This window comes from Cynocephalus volans, chromosome 9, assembly GCF_027409185.1.
Source record: "Cynocephalus volans isolate mCynVol1 chromosome 9, mCynVol1.pri, whole genome shotgun sequence".
NCBI classification, from domain to species: Eukaryota; Metazoa; Chordata; class Mammalia; order Dermoptera; family Cynocephalidae; genus Cynocephalus; species Cynocephalus volans.
Genome location: NC_084468.1, coordinates 92,030,265 through 92,053,111, shown reverse-complemented (window position 1 = coordinate 92,053,111; position 22,847 = coordinate 92,030,265). Strand labels below are relative to the sequence as shown.

Genomic DNA, 22,847 nt, shown 5'->3' with positions numbered 1-22,847 from the left:
CACCTATAAGGGAGCCCCAATCAGGTTAACATCAGACTTTTCATCACAAACCCTAAAAGCTAGAAAGGAATGGGATGATATTTTCAAAATACTAAAAGACAAAGATTGCCAGCCAAGAATACTCTACCCTGCAAGGCTATCCTTCCGAAATGAAGGGCAAATAGTATATTTCTCAGACAAACAAAAACTGCGGGAGTTCACTACCACAAGACCACCCTTACAAGAAATCCTCAAGGGAGTACTGGGTTTGGTTCCTGAAAAATAACTACCACTGCCATAAAAACCTAAGAAAAATCTAAACCTGCTAGTACAATAAAAATGGCATTCATGAAGAGAAAACAAGCTAACAAAAACACTATCTACAACCTAAGGAACCAACAAACAAAGAAACCAAACAGTAAATCAGAAAGCAAGGAACAAAAGACACCTAAGACAACCAAACAACCAATAAAATGCTAGGAATAAATCAACACCTTTCAATAACAACTCTTAATGTTAAAGGCTTAAATTCCCCAATTAAAAGACACAGACTGGCTGACTGGATCAAAAAGCAGGACCCAACTATATGCTGCCTACAAGAGACCCACCTCACCCATAAAGATTCACACAGACTAAGAGTGAAAGGATGGAAAAAGATTTACCATGCAAACAGAAAAGAAAAACGAGCTGGAGTGGCTATTCTTATATCTGACAAAATAGACTTTAAACTAAAAACCATAAAAAGAGACAATGAGGGACACTACTTAATGATAAAAGGACTGATCCATCAAGAAGACATAACAATCATAAATATGTACGCACCCAATGTTGGAGCAGCCAGATTTATAAAACAAACTCTATTAGACCTAAAGAAGGAAATAGACACTAATACCATAATAGCAGGGGACCTGAACACTCCACTGTCAATATTAGACAGATCATCTAGGCAAAGAATCAGTAGAGAAACACAAGATCTAAACAAGACTCTAGACCAATTGGAATTGGCAGATATCTACAGAACATTCCACCCAACAACCTCAGAATATTCATTCTTCTCATCAGCACATGGATCATTCTCCAGGATAGATCACATATTAGGTCACAAATCAAGTCTCAATAAATTCAAAAAAATTGGAATTATCCCATGTATCTTCTCAGACCACAATGGATTAAAACTAGAAATTAATAACAAACAAAACTCTGGAAACTATACAAACACATAGAAATTAAACAGTATTCTACTTAATGACATATGGGTCCAAGAAGAAATCAAGCAGGAAATCAAAAAGTTTATTGAAACTAATGAAAACAATGATACATCATACCAAAACCTGTGGGATACTGCAAAAGCAGTATTGAGGGGAAAATTTATTGCATTAAATGCTCACTTCAGAAGAATGGAAAGATGGCAAGTGAACAACCTAACACTTCACCTTAAAGAACTAGAAAAACAAGAACAATCCAATCCTAAAGTTAGCAGATGGAAAGAAATCATTAAGATCAGAGCAGAACTGAATGAAATTGAAAACCAAAAAACAATTCAAAAGATCAACGAATCAAAAAGTTGGTTTTTTGAAAAGATAAATAAAATTGACAAACCATTAGCATGGCTAACAAAAAAAAGAAGAGAGAAGACTCAAATAACAAAAATTAGAAATGAAAAAGGCGATATTACAACTGATTCATCTGAAATACAAGGAATCATTCGAGACTACTATAAACAACTATACGCCAACAAATTTGAAAATCTGGAGGAAATGGATAAATTTCTGGACACACACAAGCTCCCAAAACTGAACCGTGAAGACGTAGAAAATTTGAACAGACCAATAACAATAAAGGAGATTGAAGCTGTTATCAGAAGGCTCCCAACAAAGAAAAGCCCAGGACCAGATGGATTCACAGCAGAATTTTACCAAACATTCAAAGAGGAAATGACACCGATTCTTTACAAACTATTCCAAAAGATTGAAACGGACGCAAATCTCCCAAACTCATTCTATGAAGCAAACATCATCCTGATACCAAAACCAGGTAAAGATATAACCAAAAAAGAAAACTACAGGCCGATATCCTTGATGAATATAGATGCAAAAATCCTCACTAAAATACTAGCAAACAGAATACAGCAACACATACGAAAAATTATTCATCCCGATCAAGTGGGATTCATCCCAGGGATGCAAGGTTGGTTCAACATACGCAAATCAATAAATGTGATACACCATATTAATAAACTCAAACACAAGGACCATATGATCATCTCTATAGATGCTGAAAAAGCATTTGATAAAGTTCAGCACTCATTCATGACAAAGACCCTCTATAAGTTAGGTATAGAGGGAAAGTATCTCAACATAATTAAAGCCATATATGCCAAACCCACTGCCAATATCATCCTGAATGGGGAAAAGCTGAAAGCTTTTCCTTTAAGAACAGGTACTAGACAAGGATGCCCACTCTCACCACTCCTATTCAACATAGTGTTGGAAGTACTAGCCAGAGCAATCAGAGAAGAGAAGGAAATAAAGGGCATCCAGATTGGAAAAGATGAAGTCAAACTGTCCCTGTTTGCAGATGACATGATCCTATATATCGAACAGCCTAAAACCTCTACAAAAAAACTCTTGGAATTGATAAATGATTTCAGCACAGTAGCAGGATACAAAATCAACACACAAAAATCAGTAGCATTTCTTTTCTCCAATAGTGAACATGCAGAAGGAGAAATCAAGAAAGCCTGCCCATTTACAATAGCCACCAAAAAAATAAAATACTTGGGAATTGAGTTAACCAAGGAGGTGAAAAATCTCTATAATGAGAACTACAAACCACTGCTGAGAGAAATTAGAGAGGATACAAGAAGATGGAAAGATATCCCATGCTCTTGGATTGGAAGAATCAACATAGTGAAAATGTCCATACTACCCAAAGTGATATACAAATTCAATGCAATCCCCATCAAAATTCCAAAGACATTTTTCTCAGAAATGGAAAAAACTATTCAGACATTTATATGGAACAATAAAAGACCACGAATAGCCAAAGCAATGCTCAGCAAAAAAAATAAAGCTGGAGGCATAACACTACCTGACTTTAAGCTATACTACAAAGCTATAATAACCAAAACAGTATGGTACTGGCATAAAAGCAGACACACTGACCAATGGAATAGAATAGAGAATCCAGAAATCAACCCACACACTTACTGCCATCTGATCTTTGACAAAGGCACCAAGCCTATTCACTGGGGAAGGGACTGCCTCTTCAGCAAGTGGTGCTGGGATAACTGGATATTGATATGCAGGAGAATGAAACTAGATCCATACCTCTCACCGTATACTAAAATCAACTCAAAATGGATTAAGGATTTAAATATACACCCTGAGACAATAAAACTTCTTAAAGAAAACATAGGGGAAACACTTCAGGAAATAGGACTGGGCACGGACTTCATGAATACGACCCCAAAAGCACGGGCAACCAAAGGAAAAATAAACAAATGGGATTATATCAAACTAAAAAGCTTCTGCACAGCAAAAGAAACAATTAAAAGAGTTAAAAGACAACCAACAGAGTGGGAGAAAATATTTGCAAAATATACATCTGACAAAGGATTAATATCCAGAATATATAAGGAACTCAAACAACTTTACAAGAAGAAAACAAGCAACCCAATTAAAAAATGGGCAAAAGAGCTAAGTAGGCATTTCTCTAAGGAAGATATACAAATGGCCAACAGACATATGAAAAAATGCTCAACATCACTCAGCATCCGGGAAATGCAAATCAAAACCACATTGAGATACCATCTAACCCCAGTTAGGATGGCTAAAATCCAAAAGACTATGAACGATAAATGCTGGCGAGGCTGCGGAGAAAAAGGAACTCTCATACATTGTTGTTGGGACTGCAAAATGGTGCAGCCTCTATGGAAAATGGTATGGAGGTTCCTTAAACAATTGCAAATAGATCTACCATACGACCCAGCCATCCCACTGTTGGGAATATACCCAGAGGAATGGAAATCATCAAGTCGAAGGTATACCTGTTCCCCAATGTTCATCGCAGCACTCTTTACAATAGCCAAGAGTTGGAACCAGCCCAAATGCCCATCATCAGATGAGTGGATACGGAAAATGTGGTACATCTACACAATGGAATACTACTCAGCTATAAAAACGAATGAAATACTGCCATTTTCAACAACATGGATGGACCTCGAGAGAATTATATTAAGTGAAACAAGTCAGGCACAGAAAGAGAAATACCACATGTTCTCACTTATTGGTGGGAGCTAAAAGTTAATATATAAATTCACACACACACACACACACAGAAACCGGGGGGGGGGGGAAGAAGATATAACAACCACAATTATTTGAAGCTGATACAACAAACAAACAGAAAGGACATTGTTGGGGGGGAGGGGGGGATGGAGAAGGGAGGGAGGTTTTGGTGATGGGGAGCATTAATCAGCTACAATGTATATCGACAAAATAAAATTAAAAAAAATAAATTAAAAAAAATTTTTAAAAAATTAAAAAAAAAAAATCCAAAAAAAAAAAAAAGAAGTAGATTTTTTGATTTGTAATTTTAATAAACTGTACATTAATTTTTAAAGCCAAAGCAAAAAAAAAAAAAAAAAAGAAACTGATTGAGTCATGGGGGTGGATCCCTCATGAATGGTTTAATCCTCTCTCTGGGGGAAGGGGGATTAATGAGTGAGTTCTTGCTCTATTAGTTCCCACAAGAGCTCGTTGCTTAAAAAGACCCTGATACCTTCTCTCTCTCTCTTGCTTCCTCTCACCACGTGATCTGCTTTTACCTGCCGGCTGCTTGCCACTTTTCCGCCATGAGTAGAAGCAGCCTGAAGCCCATGCCAGATGCAGCTGTCCCAGAATCATAAACCAAATAAACCTCTCTTCTTTATAAATTACCCAGTCTCAGGTATTCTGTTATAGCCACACAAAATGGACTAAAACAGTCACTATCATATCTCCCCATTTTATTTTCATCATAGCACTCAACATTATCTGAAATCATCTTGTTTTCCTATCCACCAGTTTTGTTCACCGGTTTTTGTTTTGTGCTCTGTCACCACAATACCTCCAACATGACATACAGTATTCTCTGAAAGCTTATTTGTAGACTGAGAAATGATAGCATTCTCAGATTTTCTGTAGTGTGCTTTTATTTTATATTGAACTTTTTTTCTTTCCAAAATCACCCAATGGTCCTGAAAAATGACTGGAGACTCTTATTCACATGCTGAGAAAATGATGATAGTATAATAGAGACAACAACTGAAGCAAACCAAAAACCAAAAAAATTTTTTAAAGGAAATCCAGAATATATACTAAGGGTTTGCAAGGGAGTAAAGAGTTGCTTTAATATGCTTTATCTTGTATTTCCTACCCCACTTGTACCAAATCTATTAAGAAAGGAAGGGAAGTTAGGAAAGAGGATGACAGAGAGGGAAAAGAGAAAGAGAATCAGAGAGGTGGAGAGAGGAGGAAGAGACTGATTACTGGTTTCCAAGAGGACTGAGTGAAGCAGATGAAAAAAATATAAATCTTTTATGAATACTGAAAAAATAACTAAAAAACATATTCTAACTGATGGTGTATCGGTAGGAAATAATATGAAGGACAGCTTTTCCTACATATCTTAAGCAGAGATTCTTCAACAATACAACAATTAAGACACTTAAGTTTCCCTTAAATAAGAAACAAGTCAGAGATATGGAAGGTACTAACTTGATTAGAAGAAATCATATTATTTATATGAAATATGATCAGAATTTCTTTTGAATAATTCCTTTTATTATAACCAAATGTAAATTTACTTAATCTTTTAAAAATCACTGAAAATACTGGGGCCGGTTAGAGTTCAGTGCTGATAACACCAAGGTCAAGGGTTCAGATCACTTTACCGGTCAGCTGCTCCCCCACCCCTGTCAAAAAAAAACCCTCAAAAACCAGAAAAGAAAATCAGAGAAAATACTATCAAAATATAAATACAATAAAACATTTCAATCAAAGTAAATCCAACTTTAATAAGGTCCGTTGTTGCATACATATATTTTTTAATTACAAGAAACAAAAATCCTAGATGTATTAAAGAATATACTTGTATCTTTGAGCTGCCCTCCTTTCTTCTTTATCTAGATCCGTCAAAAACAAACAAACAAACAATAAAAACATTCTAGGCCCTTTAGTTGTGTCCTGATTGCATCGTATTTCTTTTTCCATCACTTTTGGCATCAAAGTTCTATTCTCTCCCTTGTAAGTTTTAAATGACAAAGGTAACAATATAAATGATTATTGTTTCTCTTAAGGGCATCATAAATGCAAATCTTACAAAAGACTTTCTCAAAATTAGAAATCTCTCAGTCACTTTTGTCTTCAGACATACACTTTGAGAAATGATGTTCTGTATCTGCTTCAGACAGGAATATGGTAGAAAAGATGGAGGATTTGTTACAAGATAATGACACTCCAGGCATTCAGTGCCACAAAATTCACTCCATGTAGTCCCACCCATTAAGATAAAGTTCTGAGAATTGTGTGAGGCAGGTGAGTCCTATGTGTAATATAACCTATCTCACCAGGAAGCCAATTATTACATGCCTCTCCCACAGCAAGAAACCAAATGTGTAACAATTCTCAATGTATACTGGGCTGAAAACTAATTTAGTTGTTAATGTGTAATTATTTCATCTTCCTCTGTCTTATCATGAAAACAGTAAGTTGGCAAGTATTTAGTGCCAAAACAGTTACACTAATCTCATTACAAATTATTATTGAGACTTTACAAAGTCAAGTAAACACAGCTGGCCTTGTTTTAGCAGCATCCAGTTTTGCTTGCATTTCACATCAAATGCAAGAAAAAAGTTGCACAATGAAAATAAAAATGACATTTAAATGATGTAAAAACTATGGTGGAAAGAAAAAAATCAGATGTTCAACATAAGGATGATCTACATTTTCTAATTAGAGGAAGAAAATAAGTGAAGAAAAAGTAATCATGTAAGTATTAACCATATTACTTTGAATTTCCTCTACATCATGACAAGTATCCTAAATTTAATATTTATTTTACAGTAACTACAACCATCTATATTATTATTGATTGTTTTCAATTTACTCTCCTTTTTAAATACCTTAAGTCAATTTTAAAGGAAGCTGGCTACACAAATAATAAACAATATTTGCCACAAATAAAAGATAACTGTGAAAATAAATATAGAACTAGAACAAATATAGAACAAATTTTAGAACACGTAAAGAGATAAATGGCAACTTATGTAGCAAGCAGCCCAGAAAGAACCAGCAATATGAAGAGGCAACATTTAATCATTCCCCAAACGTTTGACTAATTAGAGTCACTGGGTGCCTATGGAAGTGGAGAGTAAGGGGCTGGGGATTAAAATAAGAGGAATCAGTTGAAAACCTGTTTAAGAAACTGCCTAATTGTCAGTGTACTATAAGAATAAGGGAGATCATTTGGAAGACTAAGAAAGAACTTTTGGGAATTAAAAGGATAATAGCAGAAATGAAAACTCCCAAGCGTTGAATAAAATGTTCAGAAATTTTCCAGAGAGAAAAGCAAAAATACGAAGAGATAGAAAATAGAAAAAAAAGAAAAAAGAAAATTAGAGGACTGGTCTAAGAAGTCCAATATCTAATAATAGGAGTTCCAAAAAGAGAGAACTGAGCAAATATAGGGAGTGAATATATCAGTGAAATAATTCAAGATAAGAACATGAGTTAGCAGGTTAAAAGAACTCACTAAATGTCCAGCACAATGGATGAAAAGGAGTCACACTTTGGAACTCATAAAACTTCAGACTGCTGGGGACACAGAGAAGATCCTACAACCCATCAGAAAAACAGACAGGTACAAAAAAATTGTTAGGAATCAGAATCAGCTTCAGATTTCTCACGGCAACACTGAAAGCTAGAAAATGAAGAATTACTTTTACATTCTAAGATGAATGATTTTTTATTTAGAATTCTACACCTAATCAAACTATAAATTAAGTGTAAGTGTAAAATAAAGATACTTCAGATATAAAAGTTCTTAAAACTTTACTTCCCATGTATTCTTTGAGGAATAGAGGGAGAACCAACAGGAAAGAGGCAAAGACAATCTCAAGATTAGGGGAGGGGACTTCCTAAAAGACAGCTGTGCTCAGTGTCACCAGTCCAAGGTCAACAGTTTTCAAGGCTCTGGGAGAGGCTCTTTTAGGAAGATGAAATTGATAGCATGCATAATACATAGGGCTGTCTTGAAAGATGGCTTAATTAACTGGCCATGAGTTTGGCATTAATAATTAGAATAAAGAAAACTAAGAGAATGAAGAACAAGAAGAGAAAGAGGAGGAGGAAGAAGATGACAACTGATGATGGTTAACTCCCAGAAAGAAAAGTAATCAACTTACTGCAAGGTTTAGCTCTGAAGAGAAATTTACCTAGATATAATATAATAATTCAAACACTGATTATTGCTCTAACCAAATCACAATGTAACTTGATGGGGAGAGTGGAAGGATGGGGTGTGTGCACGAGAGTGCATAGTGGAGATGGGGGATAAGAAAGAGAGATCAATACTTGTCTTCCACAGGATGAGTCAATAGATAAGATTTAAAAAGGAAAAAAACCAAGCATGTTTTTAGAATCATAAAGATAAATACCAAAATGGTCAGCTAAAAGATCTTAAAATAATGTGTTTTGGGGAGGAGCATTTAGGGGCCAGTAGGAGAACAGGGGACTGCTGTTTTTCTTGACAAATCTTGTGGAACGTTTGACTCTTTAAACCATGAGTACATATTATTTTTTAAATAACAGAAAGTTTTAAAAAAAGAAACATGCAAGAATACTCAAGAAAATTCTGAAAAAGAAAAGTGCTGAGCTGAGACTAGTTATACCAGATATCAAAATCTTTTACCAAGCCACGAAAATGAAAGCAGTTTGGTACTGGTACATATATGGTAGTGCAAAATAGAAAATCAAGAAATAAATACAAGTTTATGTAGAAATTGAGTACATGATAAATATGACATTCCTGTTCAGTGGAAAAAAATTATTCAACATCAGATAGTGTGATAATTAGCTGACCATCTAAAAATAATAATAAAAATAGACTTCTCTGTCACTCTTTACACCAAAATAATTTCCAAATAGATCAAATATTTAATTATTAAAAGTAAAACCACACAAGGACTTGAAGAAAATGTGTTATTACACTTTAAAAACTAATCTTCAAGTTTGTAAGCAAGACACAAAATCCAAAAACCACAGTAGAAAAAATGACAAGTTAAAAAAATTTTAGCTCTGTAAAACTGTATAGATAAAAGCAAAACCAGAAGCAGTCCATAAATGAAATAAAAGTCAAATGATTAGCTGGAAAAATTATTTATAGTACATAATATAGTACAGACGACAGAAAAAGGTTAATATACTTTCTAATTCAAGAGACATCTATTACAAAAAGATAAACATTTCAATAAAAGCGAAAAATCATTTAAGAAGATCATTCATTAAAGATAAAATACAAGTGGTTAAATATGCATAAAAATGCTCAAGATCATTAAAACAACAGAATACCATTTTTGGTCTATTACATTGCCACAAGTAGTAAAGATACAACTAGTAATTGTATCTAGTGTTGGGAAGTAGAGGATAAGTGGACAACTCATATATGGACAGTGGAAATATAAATTAGCTCAGCTTTTCTAAAATTTTCTGATAATATGTATCAAGGGCCCTTTGATCTAGCAATTCCACCTTTAGAAATTCATCTGAGGAAAATAATCGGATTACTGTACAAAGATCATGTATAAGAACGTACATAAGACATCAGTGCTTATAAAACTGACACAATTCAACTGTCAGTAAGAGCTTGATAAACTAAATTATGGTATATATCTAATAGAATATCACATAGTTATAAAACAGTGTGGATTTATATTTACTGACATGGAAAGATGTCCATGATGTATTGATGAATGAGATAGCAAACTGACATACAGCAAATGCACAGTGGTCCTGTTTTAGTCAGTGTGTGTGTAAAGAAAAAACTCCATGAAGTGATGGACTCACTGCAGTGTTATAGTGGTTAACTTTAAAAATGACGACCAATTGTTTTTACTGTCCTCACTTTTATTTTCTTTATATTGCAGTGTCTCTTTAATAATTTAAAAATACAAAGAAAAGAGAAAAGAATCTGTAACATTTCATGATTAATAGGAACCCTGAGATCCAAAAGTGGGAATAGCTGGTCAGACAGGCAACACAAGTAGGAAAAAGTAAGAACATGAAGATGACAAACACTTCACTTCTGGAGATGGTTAAATTTAGGATTGGCATCTTTTTCTTGCTTTACAACATGGGACTTTCAACATGCTTTCTTGGGGACTCTTTAGTGTGAGACTATGGTTTTTGTCACTTTAATATTGTCTTTGATGTTTGCATAAGATCACAACTCAAAGTAAACATTTTAGAAGTTATAAATATCTTTGACTTCGTATCTTTTAAAAGATAAATAGTAAAAAAAAAAAAAAAAAAAACCCCAACAATTTTCAATTGCTGTAAGGGATTTTTTGGACGCCATTTACAAACCCACATCTCTTAATGTACTTTTGGCTGCAACATTCCTGGCCTTTGCTGCTAAAGAGCCCAACAATTACACAGCACTTGACATTGCCTTTACGCTTTTCTGTAGCAGCATGTGTGCTTCGTGACCAAGTGAGAGGAACAGGAAGGAAAATAACTGATAGCAAACTTGGCTTTGATGTTCATCCAGCCACATGCTGTGACTGACCCTCCTCTTATCTATTTAGCTCTTGATGTGCAGAATAGGCTAGAGGGAAAGAACACAATCTGGCTAACTCCCACACAGTAGGACTGCCACAAAGGTTAGGGCAATTTTTTAAGCAAATGTGTCAAGACAATGTACAGTTTGCTTTAAGCACTCTGCACGTCAGAATACTTCCCTCCGCTCCTTTGAATCTCTTTTGCTCTCTTCTCTTTATTTTGTCTTTTGCTTATAAAGACCTACATTTTAGGAAAAGAAACCTAAGCAGAATCTGTAGCACAAGAAGTTCTTCTCTAACCACCCAATTTATGGGTATCTCCAGTTCTTGGCACAGTGCAGGGAACACAGGTTCTAGAATGAGGCAGTGCCAGCCCCACTCTCACCCCAATCAACCATCTTTGAAGAGAAGCCAGGAAGGCCCTGATGTGTGAAAGGACCAAAAGTCTCATGCACCTCTTAAGTTCAAATGATCTCAGAATAGGAAACTCATAATTCTGCTCATAACTGTTTATCCTACTGAATATTTTTTCCTTCTGAAAGAAGAGACTTAGAAAATGAGAGAATTTGGTGCCTCTTTGGTGTCTCAAAATCAACTTCTCAACTTGGCTGAGGTCTAAAGCCTTGGTCTTCCAGTCTGTAAGATTCCTTTACCTCCGATCTGAACTCTGTCTTTCCTCATTGTTGCTCTGCACCAAACCATAAGTGACAGGTATTTGTGGCTTAAATTCATATAATTTCTATTTCATAAATTTTACATCCTTGATGTAAGCTTTCTGGAGTTAAAAATTCACACACATATGCAGCAAACACACAAATGCACACTAGAAGCTCAGGAAATTAGAGAGTTGCTGACCATGTTAAGCCAAATGTACTTTTTCAAGTCCTAGTAAATTTAATTTTGTATTTAAGTCAGTATTACTCTTTCAGTATTTATTAGGCTCGACATGCTTTTCTTCTAGGAAAATAGACATCTTGCAGAGTGTGTGTGTACATTGTAAGAAATAATTTCTGTACTGTCTTAATGACCAACTATTTCATCTTAAGATTTTATTTCCATTCTATATATGAGTATATGATTTTTTCTCCATAAATCATGAGTCCAAACTAGAAGAAACTCAGAATTTTACTAAAATACATAAAGAATCTTTTCTTGTGCATTAATCTACGGAATCTTCAAAAATATTATGGTATTAACTTGAGATTTTTAAAAGACTAATATTGTTCTTAGGAAGAAGTGTTTTCAGACATATAAAGATTCCTAAACATGTGTGATGAGCAGTTACCAAAGAGTTCCTGACACCAGAAAACTTAAGTAAATTATATATCAGGATTCTTCTAAAAAAGTTTAGTAGAGTATATGGGTTGGTAATTTAATTTGTAAGGTCATCTTGGACAAATTGAAAATAAAGTAATATTGAAATTCGATGCATCAGTGTTGATTTCTTTATTAAAAGTAATACACACAATTTTAAAAACTAAAAATTCTAATTTGGATAGGAACATTCAGCAGCTTTTCCCCATGATTTTTATATTTGATTTCTATTATATATTTTTAAAAGTACTTACTCTTGCATGTATATTTTCCTGTAAGAGAGAGAGAAAAAAAAGTAAATTCACGTAAATCCACATATTTGAGGTAATATGCAAACATTATAAAACCTTTTAGATTTTATTAGATTAAGTAAAATAACAAGAAATTTTCATGAATGCCCTATAGAATTAGTCTTATTATTTTATAATCATGTCTCTAAAGTTTTGTTTTAGTATACATATTTTGCTTCATACTTTATGTAAGATTAAAAACTATTGATTTATATTACAGTTAGTAAATTTTGATAATTTAAAAATGTATTTAAATTTAAATTTTTGTTTACATTATGGAAAAATTATCATTTCAGTATTTTAATAGGAGAGACACAGATTACAAGGTTACAAAGAAAATACTTAAGTGACCTGCAGAAAACTATTATCAAGTGTTCCGTAATATGTCTATATATAGTGTTATGCAGATTATGAACAATTCACCTATTCAATGAGTAATTCTCACAAAAGACTTCAGTAGGCATTGCTAGCTTTGGAGGCTTCCATTTTGCTCAAATAAGACTGAAATCCTTCCAAGGAAAAGCAACACATGCTGTGCCTCTGCTTACATCTCCACTCTACCCCATTTCCTACTATTCACTTATTCCCCCAGTCTGTGGCAGCCCCACAGGCTCCTTGCTCTTTCTAGAACCTGCCAGGCATGTTCTTGCCTCTAGGTCCTTGCACTTTCTCTTTCTTCTGCCTGGATTGCTCTTCCTCCACATAATCTGCATGGCTTACTCCCTTATCTCTTTCAGGTCTTTGCTCAGATGCCTCTTCCCAGTGAAGCCTTCCCTGATCAACCTTTTAAAATTTGCACCTTGCCTCACACCATACTCCTTATCCTCATTTCCTGCTTTATTTCTCTTCATAACACCTGTCACTTTCTAACATACTATGTAAATTTCTTATTTAGTTTATTGTCTATCCCTCCACCCCACTCAAGAATTTATGCTTGATTTGTTCACTGCTGTAGCCCTAGTACCTAAAAAAGTGACTGGCACTTGGTAGGAGCTCAAAACATACACTTCAAATTAATTAGCAATAAAAAAGTAGAAATTATTCAGGTTAAATTTAAAGAATAAAGGAGATGAAAAGTTTTCTCTAAAAGCTTCATGTGACTATAGAGAAATAAAATAATAACCTGATCACTGTGGCCTCTGGTTCCTCATCTTTTGGAATACAGCAAATCTTATGACCCCATCCCATGACAGTAGATGGTCTTTTTACATTTGGTGATTGAGAAAAAATTTAATAAATAACTATGCTCAATTTCGTAAATTTTAATGGATTTACTAAGTTTTTTTAAAAAATTAATTCCAGTGCTATGTATATGTGGAAAACAGTGGTATAATCATGTAAAGCAATTGTTTCCTCAGTCTTCTGACATGTTATTGATAGGTTCTGAACATAATCGGTGCCATTTTAGGCAAGGTCAAGCCCAAAACGGCCCCAACCCCTCCCCCCTTCCCTTTATGAGAAACATCATGATTTCTGAGAAACAGAAATCCTTTTGCTTCCACGAGGGTGCAGTTCTCCATACTGGTTACATAGCTTCCGCATTAGCATAATGCCCCTCCTTGATTGTATCAGCCAGCCCTTGGCACCCTATATAAGCTCTTTCACCCCCATACCTGGTGCTGTCCTCCATTTTGAGGGCAGCCCCATCTGCCCTCCACTTTGAGCACAGCCTGGCAGATTCTTTTCCTTTAATAAAGCTTGATTGGTACTTGGCGTTTTGGCTCACTTTCTTTCATTCTGGTGCCAAAACCTGGGCAGGGTTCTGGCTGACATTCTTGGACAATCCCCACCTGGGTTGATTGGCCCTCAGCCACCCCTCCCAGACCTGCTGAACCAGGTACCTCTGGGACTCTCTCTTTTTGCCATTTCAGATCAATGCATCCAACATCAGCCTCGATTCAAGGTATGTGGGTCTGTCCTACCTACTTCTATGGGTTCCCCTGACTACTCTCTCTGACTACTGTCTACTTCCCGAAGACCAGGCGCCTGGCCGAGGGAAACTCTCTCGTGCCCCCCAGCTATTGGAGGATGCTCCTCTAGCTGGTCAGTGGCTTTTCTCTCGAAAAGAAGGTGCACAGCAAAGAGGATGCTCTTTGTTGACACTCTTCTTCTACTAGGACTGCCCCTTTCCTTTCTCACCCTCTAAATGGGATGCTCACAATCCAAACCTCCATGCTTTATGCCTCTGGGCTGTCTGCTGGCCAGTTTCCTCCACGTTCTATGCCTTTGGGCTGTCTACAATCTCTCAGCCTCCAGGGAGACATTAAAACTTGAACGCCTTGTTTTTACAATCAGGTTTGGATCCCAGTGGCCAGAAGATGGCACTCTTGATTTAGATACTCTCTTAGACAACTTTTGTCACTGAAATGGCAAGCCAGAGAGATTCCTTATGTTCAAGCCTTTTTTTCTGTCTCCAACTAAAATCCTTCTCTCTGTCAAAACTCTCCATTATCTCAAATTCTCCTAGTTCATGCCTGACCTCCCCTTCTGGACTTGGACCAATCTTCTGATCTGTCAGCCTTCCACCTTTTCCTCCTCTTCCCCCTACCTGGCCTCAAGATGCTCGCCCTCAGCCACCCAACCCCTCACCTTCTCCCCCTTCATCAAGTAAGAATCTCACCTCAGCTCTGGCTCCTTTATACCCCCTCTGTGAAGTGGCAGAGACAGGGGGAATTGTCTGGGTCCACATCCCCTTTTCTCTTTCCGATGTCTTCCAAATTGAAAAATGACTGGGATCTTTCCAGTCCAACCTAGACACATACCTTAAGGAATTCAGATATCTCACCCTGTCTTATGATCTCACCTGGCATGATATTTTTATGATTCTCACTACTACTTTGTCCCCTGAGGACAGAGAACAGGTCTGGGTAACTGCCCAACAACAGGCAGATGAGGTACATGCTCAAAATAATAGGTGGCCTGTGGGAGCCATTGCTGCACCTCGCATGGACCCAAATTGGGACTACCAGGCTGGCCACATGGATTGGGATCTCTGGGATAACATGATCACACACTTGATTTACAGCCTCCAAAAGGCTACTCACAAGTTGGTCAATTATGACAAGCTTAGAGAAATCACACAGAGATCCACTGAAAATCTCGGCAAGTTCCTAACCCACCTCTCTGAGGCACTACATAAATACACAGTATAGACTTCCTCAGTGCAGCTTTTAAGGTTTTTAGCAATATAGAGACGAGGAGAAAAGAAAGATTGTTACAAAAGAGATCAGGCCAAATACCAACTTCTGGCTAATGCCATCCAAGGATCACATAGTCCAAAGCTGGCTGCCTCTAGGGGCAAGCCACCCAGGAACTGCTTCAAATGTGGTCAACCGGGCCACTGGGCATGGGCCTGTCATAACCCCAGGCTCTCTCCCAGGCCCTGTCCTCACTGCAAACATCCAAATCACTGGGAGGTTGAGTGTTCCACTCACCAGAGAGGGAGTGGCCCAGTCCCCAACCTACAGCTTTGGCTTCATGGCCATCCCTACCAGAGCTGCTTGGCTTCACCCGTGAGGAGGACTGATGATGCCCAGGGCCTGAGGCCCCCACAGAGTTCACCACACATGGTCCCTGTGTAACTTGCCTCATAGCAGGTAAGCTGATTTCTTTTGTTATCGATACAGGAGCCACTTACTCTATCCTGTCTAAATATGCAGGACCAACAACCCCATCCTCTATCACAAGAGTAGGGGTCATGAGATCAGAATACCACCTACAGATCACTCAACCCCTTTCCTGCACCCTACATGACACCCAATTCACACACAAATTTTTAATAATGCCTCCATGCCTAGTCCCCTTACTGGGACAGGACATTCTTTCCAAATTCAAAGCCACTCTTACCTTAAACACTTTAACTCCAGCTACAATACTCCTGTTACAGGACCCCCCCCAGACCTGGCCCCTGAGGGTTCCACCTTCCCCTCTCCCTCAGACAAGGTTAATCCTGTAGTATGGGACACCTCTTCTCCCTTCACTGCTACACACCTTTCCCTTATCCTTGTTAAATTGTGGAACCCCTCTTTGTTCCCTAATGTCCCACAATACCCCATCGCTAACAAACAATAGGCTTAAACCCATCATATACAAACTCCTTTCTTCTCATCTCTTATGGCCTACCCACTCGCCTTTTAATACACCCATCCTTCCAGTTATAAAACCTAATGGCTCATACCATTTAGTGCAGGACTGATCATGACACATGCCATTCCCAACTTACTTGGATAATTTTGCCCCAGGGATTTCAGGATAGCCCCCACTTCTTCAGCCAGGCCTTAGCTCAAGACTTATCTGAACTTCCCCCAACCTCTAGCACTTTAATACAATACATGGATGACCTCCTCCTTTGTAGCCCTTCCTATGAAGATTCACAGGCCCACACTGTTGCTCTCCTTAATTTCCTAGCCTCCAGGGGATATCGAGTGTCCCCCAGCAAGGCTCAAATTTCTTCTCCTTCAGTTACCTATTTGGGAGTCCACCTCACCCCCAACACCAGAGAAATAATGGTGGATTGGAAGAGTCTAGCTTCTGAACTCCCTACTCCTACCACAAAGAGTGAAATCCTTTCTTTCCTGGGGCTTGCAGGGTGTCTTTGCCTCTGTATTCCTAACTTTGGCAGCTACAAAACCACTTTATAAGGCAGCCAAAGGGGATCCTGCCATTCCCTTAGATCCCACAAAGCCCATTCATTCCCTTCCGGTGATTAAAAGCTGCCCTCCTTGCAGGCCCAGCTCTATCCCTCCCAAACCTATCTCATCCTTTTATCCTATACATCACCAAAACCCAAGGATTTTCAGTTGGGGTTTTGGGACAAGAGGCAAGAGATATTTTCTCTTCCGTCACATACCTCTCTAAACAACTAGACACCACAGCCCAGGGATGGGCCCCCTGTTTATGTGCCTTGGCAGCAGCCACCCTTTTAACTCAAGAAAGCTCTAAACTAACTTTTGGACCTTCTCAGCCATAAGGCCAAGTCAATTCTGTCCCCTTCCTGCCTACAACTTATTCACCTTACTTCTGCTGAAAATTCCCAGTTCTCCTTTAAAACTTGCCCTCCCTTAAATCCAGCCACTCTCATCCCAAAACACTCATGACCCTTAGAACACAATTGCATGGAGGCTTTAGACCTCTTTCTCAATCCCTTTCCACACATCTCCCCACAAGCCCACAGGCCTCAGCCCCTTTGAACTTATGTACGGTAGACCCTTCACACTCACATCTCTCCCTTCCAGCTCATTGCCTTTAGGCCAGTATCTTCCTACTCTTTCACTCATTAGGGATCTTCTTAGGGAACAGGCCAACCTTCTATTACCTCATCCTTTCCCCACCGCCCCCTCAGACTTTAAACTGAGCCTGGGAACAGCAAGTGTATATTAAGACCTGAATCCTAAAGCCCCTCTCACTATGTTGGGAAGGGCCTTATACAGTACTTCTCACCACCCCCATGGCAGTAAAAGTACGAGGAAAGTCCCCTTGGTATCACTTATCCTTGGTAAAACTAGCACCTGAGACTTTGCCCAAAGAATCTGTTAACACCAAGCCAGAGGGGTCCCTCTGCTCAACCCCAACACAACATCTCCTTACACTTCATCCATTTTAGGACCCACAAAACTGAAAATCTCCAGGACCTCCCCTCTTCCCCCAATCCCAGAAGAAGGATGATCCTTCCCCCAGTGATTATCCTCTCACTCTTGCCTGCTTCACATCCTTCACATAAGAGCTACTCCAAGACTGGTCCCGACCTGCTATCACGGGTTTGCCATTATGGGACATGATAAGTATATGCCACCCCATGTCTCCAACTTTTACTATACTATCTGTTCTAGTACTTGCTACAGGATTGGCCAGTGTAATTTCATTGTGGCAATGTACCCTTTAAATTCTTTTGGCTCCCTGACCCTTCACATCCTTTCCATGTTTTTCCTCCTATCTCAATGCTTCCCCTTACCTGGAACATGGAGGTTCGAGGTCCACAGGGATGATACAGTCCTTAGTGAATCAGACTGGTCCCCGAGTGACTCATCTGTCTCCCACTCTGCAAGAAACTTTTTGTGGTCACCCCCCTCCCTGTTGATGCAGCCCACAACGTTTCCACAAACGTCTCTTCACTTTCCTCTATTCTCACCTCAGTGCGGACTGTCAGCATTTTGCAGGGCCTGCCCACACTCAGCCTTACTAACACCAAATGCTACCACTCACTTACCCCGTTCTCATCCATGCACTAAAAAAGGAATATCCTGTTGCTTGCCCCCTAATGTGATTTCTTGCATATTCAATTGGCTCATCCTGACATCACTGTCCAGACAGATGGAGGGATGGATATGGGACTGGGACTAACTTTGGTGCCCCCTGCAGGAAGTGCCCCCACACCCATAGGGCACTAATTGTACCTTTTTTAATTGGGGCAGGGATCCTTCCTGCAACTGGGACTGGCATAGTGGGCCTTGCTACTGCCTCTCAGTTCTATCAAAAACTGTCAGAAGAATTAAGTATAGATAGCATCTCCTTCCTCCAGCAACAGGTCACCTCACTCTTGACAGTCACTTTACAGAACTGTCAGGCCCTTGACCTCCTTACAGCCAAGAAGGGAGGCACCTGCCTCTTCTTGGGGGAGGAATGCTGTTATTATGTAAATGAGTCCAGGTGATCCAAAACAACTTAAAGCATTTAAAGGCAAGCATTGATCACTGATGCAAAGGGTTACAAAACACAAACGCACCTTGGGGGTGGCCCCAGTCACTGAACCCTTGGATATCCTGGCGTGTGCCCCTACCAAGACCCGTAACTGTGCTGGGGCTCATCCTAGTTTTTGGCCCCTGTCTCTTTTGGTGTTTCTCTAATTTCCTGCAGGATCATATGCAGTCTTTCACCAATCAAAAGGTCTCTGAATTGTTCCTGCAAGGAGGATATCAGCCCCTCAGAATCAGCGACCCTTCCCTGGAGGAATACAGTCTCCCCACATGAAACCAATACCCTGCCACCTAATTGTTTTACCTGCCAATGTAAATCTTTTATTTTTTCCATATCTTCGCCCATCTCCAGCAGGAAGTAGCTTCAGAAGAATGAGACCTTTGCCCCTTTTCCCTTCTCTCTATACTTAAAAGGCAGGAATGATAGGTTCTGAACATAACCAGCACCATTTTAGGCAAGGCCAAGCACAAAATGGCCCCAACCCCTCCTCCCTTCCCTTTATGAGAAACCTCATGATTTCTGAGAAACAGAAATCCTTCTGTTTCCACAAGGGTGCAGTTCTCCACCCTGGTTGCATAGCTTCCACATTAGCATAATGACCCTCCTTGATTGTATCAGCCAGCCCTTGGCACCCTATATAAGCTCTTTCACCCCCACACCTGGTGCTGTCCTCCACTTTGAGTGCAGCCTGGCAGATTCTTTTCCTTTAATAAAGCTTGATCGGTACCCAGCATTTCGGCTCACTTTCTTTCAGTTATATGAATGGATTCCTAGACATCTTGAAATAACTAGGTTCTGCTGAGTCCAAGACCTCCTAGATGGAAATCAAGCACAGAATTATAATTTCTTTAAAAGCAGAAGCTGCCATAATTTTATGCAATTATTAACTGCTGTCCAAATAACTTTTCTAACTGCAATGAAAGAAACTGCACCACCACTACCCCTGGCCCACTATTTCTTTCTATTCTTGCTTTCTTTCCCTAATTTCTATCCCATTCTAGTGAGGAATTTCATTTTCCCAGTATGCTTTGTGGATCATAGATCAAAAATTTGGGGAGAGAAGGTGAATAAAAATAAAAATGCAGTTTTCTATGGAAATAAACAAGTGAACAATGTGATCATTTAGAACCCAAACACATACTTTGAAGTTCAAAGAAAAGATAGTTCTTTTAACTTTTAGAGGAGACATGGAAAGAATTTTTTTTTCTATGTAATTTATTTCAGTCAAGTAAAACCTAAATATTACATCATAAATTAAGCACTATGTTTAATGCAGTACAACATTTAATAAAAAGGAACATGAGAGATCTTCCAGTAGGGGAAACCACAGTCTATGGAGTAGGGGCACTCTCTTCCAACACCTCCTTTTTATTTGCTCATCATTTAAAAAAATCTTTTAGCTAAAACTTTCCAAAAGTTAATCCCAGCCAAGGACAATTCAGGAAGGAGGAAGTTAAACTATGTTGATTTACCCTTTTAGGGAATAAAGTAATTTAATATCTCTACCACTGTACCTCCTACCTTCGTGGGCTCATTATTATTTGACTTAGTTAACAAAAGTTTTTATGTGGCTATTTTTTTAAGGATTATAGTCTTTGTTCAAACATGACACTTGCTGCATAACATAACAAGGAACTGAATTTCCAAAAGTGATGATTTAAATTTTATTTTAATGGAATACTCTATTAGAATAATAAGTATAAAATGTGGTGAACAACTGAAATACATTCCTTTAGATTTTGCAGGGTATGAGCTCTTAGCTTCCTCTAGAAGCTACAAAAGTAATGTGAGCTGTCAAAGCACCCACATGACTAGAAGTTAGAAGTTTTCCTCCTGAAGGTGGTGGCCTAGGTTAGCAAGAAGATAAATATAGATAAATTTACAACAACTAGACATGAAGCTAGAAATGTGCCTTCCATCTAGTAAAAAACTTAGAAAATCCCCTTCATTCTTTTTCTATTACAAAATAAACATATCTCGGGCCTCTTCAATGCATCACGGACTTCGTTGGCATTTATCACTGGAAAAATAGAAAACGGAGGCAGCAGACAGGCTATTCTAATTATAGCTACACTTGCATTTACAGCCGTTTTATTTTTCACTCTCCTCATGTAGATCAGAAACCTTAAATAACCCCAAAGAGGCTAAGTAATTAGATCTTTAGCAAATAGCTTCCAAAACTTTAGAGACTGTATTAATAAACTATTTCACACACTCTTAGGGGTCACTGATGTGACTATGTAAACACTCCTTGTTGAATAAATTAAAACTTACAAATTTCCTATTCGTAGGCTATTGATGCAGATGTGTATTGTGCTTCTGGATAGTTTTAGAGTCTTTTCTTTCTTAACGTCTCCAAACTCTGAAATTACTGCTTAGATTTATCTATATTTACATTGATGAAAAAAGCCCATCTGCTTCAGGGAAAGTAATGAGTGAATACTATGGCATGATTTCTCCCTCTAAAGTACTTCTTAACTTGATTGTGTATCAAAAATCACCTAAGGATGCTAGTTAAAAGTGCAGATCCTGGACTGGACCACTGATGATTCTCTTATTTTAGTCTGGGGCAGGGCACAGGAATCTGTACTTTTAATACATGTTCCTTAGTGGATCTGGCACAGGGAGGTCACACACTGAAAAACTCCGCCTTAACATTTCAAAGGGATTCAAAATTATTTTCTGGATACAAATATTATTTTCTTTCTTGAGAGATAATGGGCTTCAAAGGATATCCAAAGGTTATGAGCTTGAGTTTGTTACAGAACCAGGCAATATCTTTATCACCCTTTTGGAAATTAATCTTGAACCGCACCCACCGTGACAGCTTCTGATGTGTTATCTAAATTAACTCTTGTGTTATTAAACTTTCCAGATGGCTTTGTTTATCTCCCCAAGTAGAGTTTGTGTTCCTGGGAGGCAAGAACTATGCTTATTTGCTTATTTAAAAAAAAATATTTTCAACATTATCTAGCACTCTTCATAAATATGTATTAGGCCCTCAATAAACATATGTTAATTTTGGTTAAAATGTAACCTAAGTTGCTTTAAAATCCACTTTAACTTCTAAGGCATGAAGCCACCTCTCTCGTAGATGTTGCTTCAGATGAAGTTCTTCCAGTATCCCCCTGCATGGTAGAAAATAGTGGCCACACCTAATATTCATTAGAAAATGGCAACTGCAGTTGGGTCCTATTAGGTAGCTACAAGGAAAAGGCAGAGTGACAGCAATAGCTTTGACTGATGACCTGGCCAGGGAAACCAAGCCCTTAGGGTGTTCCAGACTCTCTTTGGCCTATAAACCTGTTTGAAAACCTGTTTCTCAGAATTTAAAGCTTAGCTCAATTGAGGTCAGTAGTATAGTAATGTCAATAATTCTACTTCTCTCAGCCTTCAGGCAGACCAGTACAATTCATCATTAACTTTATTTTCATGGAAAGGCAACTTTTGAGAAAATAGCTCTAACTTAAGCTATTTTATTTTGATTTTCTTTCCCTTAAGAAATAGTTCTGCCAATATGCCTCTTTGGATTTTATGCTTTCCTTCCAGTGCTGGGAATTATTTCCTAAAATCAGAATGATTCTGAATACACAAAATTTGGGGCATGACCAGGGCAGTAACTCCAAGTGTTCAGGAAAAGACCAAATAAGCCATTGAGTCTGAAAGCAATTTTCAGTAATTGGGACTTCATGAGGTTTCAAAATTACCTCTGCCTTTAGCTGTTTTTTAGGAGTATGATACTGAGATATACT

The 22,847-nt window shown here is 38.1% G+C and overlaps 1 protein-coding gene across 1 annotated transcript in view; it reads right to left on the bottom strand.

The window, feature by feature from the left end:
• The window catches only part of ARHGEF38 (Rho guanine nucleotide exchange factor 38), a 143,380-nt gene that overhangs the window by 34,217 nt on the left and 86,316 nt on the right, over window positions 1–22,847 (bottom strand). Inside the window, exon 5 of the mRNA XM_063107214.1 lies at window positions 12,367–12,384. Within this exon, the coding sequence (XP_062963284.1) occupies window positions 12,367–12,384 (18 nt within the window). The remainder of the gene's footprint in view (window positions 1–12,366; window positions 12,385–22,847) is intronic.